The 7884-nt window shown below is 36.7% G+C and overlaps 1 protein-coding gene across 2 annotated transcripts; it reads left to right on the top strand.

The window, feature by feature from the left end:
* The first annotated feature begins 5508 nt into the window (after positions 1-5508).
* Positions 5509-6751, top strand: LOC133617318 (type-2 ice-structuring protein-like). Of its 2 annotated transcripts, none has more exons than XM_072914946.1 (7): positions 5509-5622; positions 5701-5803; positions 5897-6015; positions 6103-6219; positions 6286-6394; positions 6501-6575; positions 6663-6751. In XM_072914946.1, the coding sequence occupies exons 2-6, from the start codon at positions 5749-5751 to the stop codon at positions 6566-6568; spliced, it is 468 nt and encodes a 155-aa protein (XP_072771047.1). In that variant the 5' UTR covers positions 5509-5622; positions 5701-5748; the 3' UTR covers positions 6569-6575; positions 6663-6751. The 2 variants fall into 2 exon arrangements, with proteins under 2 accessions (XP_072771047.1, XP_072771046.1); XM_072914945.1 differs by having other exon boundaries at positions 5512-5622; positions 6666-6751.
* Positions 6752-7884: the final 1133 nt, after the last annotated feature.

Here is a 7884-nt window from a genome sequence, read left to right on the forward strand (position 1 = left end):
GCATACTCATTATTTTGTATAAGGAATACTAAAAAACTACATACATAGGGATGATGTTCGAAACCGGTTTTCCCGGTTGTTCGATAAGAAACGAACCGATTCCATGGACTGAAATCCCTTTTTGAGAACCGGTTCCCATTATCGAGGCCACTATAGTAAAGAAAAAGAGTTGGTTCTTTATTCGAATTCCGGGGAACGAATCCCTTCCCACAGGAAATGCCCTGTGGGACATCACAGGAAATGACGTAGCTCCGTCATTAAGCGGCAGATACAGAAAGCAGCAACAACAATGGACCGGAAAAAATGCCTCAAGGCATGGCTTCATTTTACAAAAAAATACGACGAGGAAACGGCAATATGCAATTATTGCCAGGCTTCGCTCTCATGTGAGGGGAGCAGTACAACAAACATGTTGAAACATGTTCAGGCCGCACATAACCTGAAAGTTCGAGAACCGTGTCGTGTCGAAGCAGCGACAGAGATGACGAAGCACGCCCCTCTTCCTCTGCTTCAAGCTGCAGCCCCAGTTCCAGTGATAGTGCCGGTGAGTAACTAACGTTAACTGTTGCCGGTTAATTTCCATATCTGCTCACTTGTAGCCTTTAGGCTAAAATAAGGTTACCTCTTATGTCAACCAGGACTGCAGAATTGTAGATTGATGACTGTGGCGTTCTTAGTGTCATAGTGTGTGTACGGTAGTTAGTATGTTCCAATAGCAGAAGAAGTGCACTTTTTGGAGAGCTATATTATTTTCTGTTTTTTGCCCAAGGGACTGATTTTATTTAACACTATATTATTATTTATACACCTATAGTGATCACAGAGACAGGTTGTTTTTGTGTTACTATATATATTTGTTTTTCTGAAAAGTCCCACTTAATATACTTTGGGTGACAACAGTCAATATTTATACATTTAAAACATTTTTTTTAGGGGGGTAACAACAGTCAATATTTATTTATTTATTTTATATTATTTTTTTCTTATGAAATAAAAGTGAGCTTTTGTTAAACCAAATATTGTGTGTTTTTTTCCATATACAACAACCTATCTGGATTCGATAAGAGAATCGATAAAGAATCAGTTCGATAAGAGGATTCGATAATGGGCTCGAACTTGATAATTTCTTATCAAACATCATCCCTATACATACATACATACATACTAGGGTTGTATGGTATTACTGAAAATAATATAATAATTAAGTACCGATGTAATACTGATGGTATTACTGATAATGGTATTATACTGCCTCTAAAAAATACCATTAAAAGTTCCTTTTTTTTTTTTTTTAACGAGCAGGACAGCGCTTTGTCATGACATTGCTGGTTTTACGAGCCGAGGAGCATGTTCGGCAACGCACACAGCGAGCCCAGATTAACCCCCCCCAAAAAAATCCCTTCATATTCCTGGTCTGCAAAATCACGTGGTCGGGACATTCTGTCAAGCGTGCGTCTTGGAAGACGAAGGTTGTAGTGATTTGAAAGATGCAGACGAACGACGCGGCAGCATGCTGTGAAAAAGGTTATTGATTAAACGGAGACAAAACAAAAAGCGAGAGCAGCAGGGAAGTGCTCTCGCTGACAAGCTGCTGGAAATGGTGTAGAGATGCACACCCCTAGTATCTATATATAAAGTGGGTATAATGGCAAAATTAATATTTTTGTCATTTCTTGCCAAAACCACAATTGTAGTCTAAGAATGTGTGTGTGCGGCTTTGTCTTCACTACATTGGTCTGTTTTTTGTCCTAAAATAAAACATTTTTATGGTCTATGCATTTTTGGAGCCCATACGGGATTACTCCAAACCTCCACCTTCGTCAATTGGACAAAGACTGCTGTGATGTTGGTTGATCACTAAATTATGTTGTGTTTGTCTTTTCAATCAAATGTTACTCTCCATTATGATTGATGTTAACTGCCTTACTCAATGACGACCCAAAACAGTCCTGGTTTTTGCTAATATCACAATCAGGTGAAGTGTGCTTTGCTCTTCTCTTCCCCCGTCCCACGAGACAAGATGTTCACCCATTCCAAAAAGTTCTAAAGTTGTGGAAGAGTTCTTTGTCTCTCTCGCTCTTCTTCTTTCTGTAGCAGCAAAAACCCTTTCTCCTTTGTAATCTGATGTTATTTGAGTACTTCAATAGAAATGTCAGAATAATTGTATCTTAGTTATCACAAAACTTTGTGTTGCCATGAGTTCCCGTCGAGAAAACAAAAGCTGTCTTTGATCCTACCAAGAAGAAGGCTTGTAAAACTCCACTGTGTAGGATGGGTGTTCTGTTTCTTTGATGTATTGTAATCCACAGAAATATTTTGTCTTGACCCGAGAACTACAAAGCGGAGAGGAAGCAGGGCCTGACTCCCCTCCAGGCACCTGTTCTTTGAACTGTTTTACAACGTCTTCTTTGAACTATTTTACGACCTTGTCTTTGAACTGACCTTTTCTTTGAACTGTTTGTAATCAAAAGGCGATGGCTGTTTACGACCCCCGTCCCTTAGAAACAGCTGTTGCCATGTAATCAGGGAAAGTCCAAATAAAAGAGGATGCGTACAATCTTTCGTCAGAGTGTGGTGGAACTGTACAAAGAGTACAGTACAGATGTTTCTCCTCACTGAGCCAAATTTAATTCTGTCTCTGTTTGATTCCTTGCTTCTTGTCTTGTTTAATAGATGTCATCAGTGTTTGAACCTGACAAGGTACTTAATAAAAGCTTAGTTTACTCTGGACTATTGGTATCAAGTAGGAAAAAAATCTAAAACATGGGTACGTAACGTATTCAGACTCCTTTAAATGTTTCACTTTGTTTCATTGCAACCATTTGCTAAAATAAATTTAAAAAGAGTTCATTTATTTCTCATTAATGTGCAGCACCCCGTATCGACAGAAAAAAAACAAATGTAGAAATGTTTTCAAATTTGTTAAAAGATAAACTGAAATATCACACGGTCACAAGTATTCGGAGCCTTTGCTCAGTATTAAGTAGAAGCACCCTTTTGAGCGAGTACAGTCATGAGTCTTCTTGGGAACGATGCAACAAGTAAATCACACCTGGATTTGGGTATCCTCTGCCATTCTTCCCGTCAGATCCTCTCAAGTTCTGTCTGGTTGGATGGTGAACGTTGGTGGACAGCCATTTTCAGGTAAGGAAGGAATAAAGAAAGCTGTAAAACAATTAGAAACACACAGATAGAAAGGTAATACTTAGCTTTTTTCGCAACAGCGAGCAGTCACTCATGGCAAACAGGAAACCGGAAAACATTGTTGGATGACAAAATAAAAGCTATACATATACGTATATGTATGCATATAAATATATGTATATATATATATATATATATATATATATATATATATATGCATATAGGTACACACATACATGTATATATATATACATATACAGTTGTGGTCAAAATATTACATACACTTGTAAAGAACATAAAGTCATGGCTGTCTTGAGTTTACAATCATTTCTACAACTCTTATTTTTTTGTGATAGAGTGATAAGAGAGTCACAAAAACATTCATGAAGTTTGGTTCTTTTATGAATTTATTATTGGTCTACTGAAAATGTGACCAAATCTGCTGGGTCATACTGGAGCATAAAAGATATGCAGTTGGTATCTTTATTGATATAAAGAAAGCCTTTGATACCATTAATCATTCAATTGTACTCGATAAAATGGAAAGATATGGAATTAGGGGGCTGGCTGGAGACTGGTTAGAAAGTTATTTAACAGGGAGGGTACAAAAATGGGTCAATATTTATCTGATACTCTTGGCATTGCTTGTGGTGTCCCCCAAGGGTCCGTGTTGGGGCCAAAACTGTTTAATGTATATATTAATGATATGTTTAATACATACAAAGTACTGAAATTCATACTATTTGCAGACGACACAAATATATTCTACAGTAGTGATGACTATAACGAGCTCATAAATACAGTAAACTCAGAACTAAACATAGTAAAAAAAAAAAAAGGATGGACACAAATAAATTATCCTTGAATATAAATAAAACTAAGACAGTGATGTTTGGAAATCGCAACATAACGTCTGAACAGAAAATAAGTATTGATGGTAGAGATGTCCAAGAATGGCTTTTTTGCCGATATTCGATATTCCGATATTGTCCAACTCTTAATTACCGATTCCGATATCAACCGATACCGATATATACAGTCGTGGAATTAACACATTATTATGCCTAATTTTGTTGTGATGCCCCGCTGGATGCATTAAACAATGTAACAAGCTTTTCCAAAATAAATCAACTAAAAGTGTTAACATGTGCTCAATGTTTCCTTACCATTATTGCTATGTTGTCTATTACCATTGTTGCTATGTTGTCTATTACCATTATTGGCATTTTGTCTATTACCATTATTGCGATGTTGTCTATTACCATTATCGCTTTGTTGTCTATTACCATTATTGACATTTTGTCTATTACCATTATTGCGATGTTGTCTATTACCATTATTGCTTTGTTGTCTATTACCATTATTGCTATGTTGTCTATTACCATTATTGGCATTTTGTCTATTACCATTATTGCGATGTTGTCTATTACCATTATTGCTATGTTGTCTATTACCATTATTGGAATTTTGTCTATTACCATTATTGCTATGTTGTCTATTACCATTATCGCTTTGTTGTCTATTACCATTATTGACATTTTGTCTATTACCATTATTGCGATGTTGTCTATTACCATTATTGCTTTGTTGTCTATTACCATTATTGCTATGTTGTCTATTACCATTGTTGCTATGTTGTTTATTACCATTGTTGCTATGTTGTCTATTACCATTATTGCTATGTTGTCTATTACCATTATTGCTATGTTGTCTATTACCATTATTGCTATGTTGTCTATTACCATTATTGCTCTGTTGTCTATTACCATTATTGCTTTGTTGTCTATTACCATTGTTGGCATTTTGTCTATTACCATTACTGCTATGTTGTCTATTACCATTATTGCTATGTTGTCTATTACCATTGTTGGCATTTTGTCTATTACCAATGTTGGTATATTCATTATTCCTACATTGTTGATACAAATGATTGTTACAGTGTAATAATTATTGTTACCTGTGGTAATGCCACTATGATACAACATGTGTATTATAATCCTTGAACAAAGTAAGAGTGAAACTCATGTGAATAATCACTGAATGGAGAACTGGGGTTAGAATTAAATAAATTATCTTCTTCCCTTTCAGGCAAAACTGGACAATCATGCATTACATACTGTACATTACCTTTTGCACTATATTAATTTATATTATTATGTGTTGTCAACTTTGTACTTTTTTTTTTTTTTTTATGTCATTGCCTGAAATAAATGAAAAAAAAAAGAATCCTCAGTACTTTGTGTTGTTTACACAAACATTTACGGTCTATCTCATGTTTGTTCAAGAATGTGATTCAATATTTGTATGGAATAATAAATAGTGGGATGCACTTTGATCTGTTGATGGAGCTCAAAGTCTTGTTGAAAGAAAACACTGCAATAAATAAATGGGCAGCTTTTGAAGGTTGACTGACAGCATATAAGAGCAGCTCTTGTTCATGATCTCTACACAGAAGCAAGAAGGAGCTCTCACCTGCAGGTTTGTACTCACATGCTTTTTGCCTTCTCTCTCATGCAGATTGTGATGACTCAGCAGCTCTTTTGTGCGACTTCCAAGGTTTCCCAGTTCGTCGTCTTCAACCTCTGCACCATCTTCCTGGCTAAGATGCTGACTGTGACTTTAGTTCTTTGTGCAATGGTGGCACTGGCTACAGCTGACGGTGAGCACCAAACGACCAAGTGTGCTTCTACAGGATTGACACACAGAAACAGACAAGCGTTGACAGTCACTGGTTCTTGTTTGTCCACTCTAGATGCAGCTGCAGCTGCAGATGTCGAACTTTCTTCGTCACAGTGTCCACCCAACTGGAAAAAACACAACAACCGATGTTTCTACTTTGAATCCTCCCCCAAGAACTGGGTTGATGCTGAGGTGGGTATCATTATTTCATGCTTTTAGAAAGCCGCTCTGTTGGTTTGGTGTGTAAGAGACGTGTCTCTCTGGCTCTACCCGCTGCAGACACAATGCCAGACCATGAGTGGGAACCTTGCATCGATACACCAGGATGACGAGCATAAATTCCTTCAGACCTTGACTCAGTCAGAAGCATGGATTGGAGGCTCAGATTGCCAATCGGTAAAATACATTTGCCTACATTTGTTTTGTGTGTTTTGAGGCTAACATGATTCACCACTTGTACAGGTTGGAAGCTGGCTTTGGAGTGATGGTACAGGCGTGTCCGGAACTTTCTGGTGTCCACAAAAACCAGACAACACACAAGCAGAGTGCTGTCTGAAGACCAACACTCAACGTAGATCACAGTATTTCATGACTGATTTAAGATGTGATCTTAAATGCCGGCCAATCTCAGTCAATACATTTGTTAAAAAGAGATGATATTTTCTTTTTGTCAACAGCCGCCCAATGCTGGGATGACACCGCCTGTAACACACTACTGCCATATGTGTGTGCAAAGTCTCTTTAGACTGCAGGTATGTACAGTGACACTGTTTTGTTGCAGTCTCGTGCATATTCAAACTGTCTTTTTTTATCAAAACGCTGACCTGGACCCATGCAAGCAGAAGACTATGGATGGATGGATATTTACCAACTGGAGAATATAACACAGACATCCTTTCATACATGTAATAAACATATTGAGCATTGACATGTGCATTTTGAATTGTTGTTTTTTTACAAATATTTACACACCTAAATTTGACCTGCATCGTCCAATCGTCACGTGCACAGAAAAGGTAATAGACACAGGCCTAGTATGTTCATGATGGACAGGTGGTACATTAGGACAATGTTCTAGCAGCAATATTTAATGTCCTGAGTATTTGCTCCTTCGCCGGGAAAAAAAAGAGCTTATGAGACATGGACCTTGGCCTCAGTATTTTAAGTTAATGTCAACCAATGCTTCCCATCCAATCTGATTGAGTTTAAGAGGTGCTGCAAAGAGGAATGGTTGAAACCGCTCAAAGATAGGTGTGCCAAGCTTGTGGCATCGTATTCAAAAAGATTCCAGGCTGTAATTTCTGCCAAAGGTGCATCAACAAAGCATCGCGCAAAGGCTGTACATGTCAATCAATTTTTCATTTCATTTTTATTTATCACCTTCATTGATGTGCATCTTTGATCGATAGACAATTATACCTCAATTATTCAATTATACATTTACACACCAATGCCTGAGAAGGAGCAGGATGAAGACAAATCTTATATTTTCCTGCCCCCTTCAACATAATACGTCGTCTTACTTGATGGATATCATATAAACCAACAATTACATCCAAATATAATGAAAACAAACAAAAAAACACACAAAAAAACAAAACAAGTGCAAAACTTCATGAAGTACAAACCGAACCAAAAAAAAAAGAAGTAATATACACCTCGTGGGATGATACAAAACAAATACAAAACCAGGCACAAAATAAGTAAAATAATAAATATAAAGCAAAATGTAAACACTTATGGCTGTCCATATGATCTTATTGTTCTGTCTTTATATATATTTTTTCAATTGGAATATATTTTTACAATCTTTTATCTTTTGCAAAGAGAATTTCATAGATTAACCCCCACCACTGATATACACATTTGTTTTAAAGTTGTCCTTGAATACTGATGTTGGAAATGACCTTTTCTTCTACGCTCTTCATTCTCAGAAGTTATGACAAACATTTTTTTGTAAATTTGCTGGTGTTTTACTTTTAGCCTTAAACATGACACATAATGTCTGTAACTTTACTAGCTCCTGTAATTTCAATAAAGCAGAATTAATAAATAATATGT

This window comes from Nerophis lumbriciformis, linkage group LG16 (genome assembly GCF_033978685.3).
Source record: "Nerophis lumbriciformis linkage group LG16, RoL_Nlum_v2.1, whole genome shotgun sequence".
Lineage (NCBI taxonomy): Eukaryota > Metazoa > Chordata > Actinopteri > Syngnathiformes > Syngnathidae > Nerophis > Nerophis lumbriciformis.

What these genes read in the sequence shown, in the direction of transcription:
- LOC133617318 (XM_072914946.1), top strand. Translation starts at nt 5,749, where the DNA reads ATGCTGACTGTGACTTTAGTTCTTTGTGCAATGGTGGCACTGGCTACA. An exon ending in AGAACTGGGTTGATGCTGAG is followed by an intron (nt 6,016 to 6,102) that starts GTGGGTATCATT and finishes TACCCGCTGCAG; the next exon opens with ACACAATGCCAGACCATGAG. An exon ending in TCTGAAGACCAACACTCAAC is followed by an intron (nt 6,395 to 6,500) that starts GTAGATCACAGT and finishes TTTTGTCAACAG; the next exon opens with CCGCCCAATGCTGGGATGAC.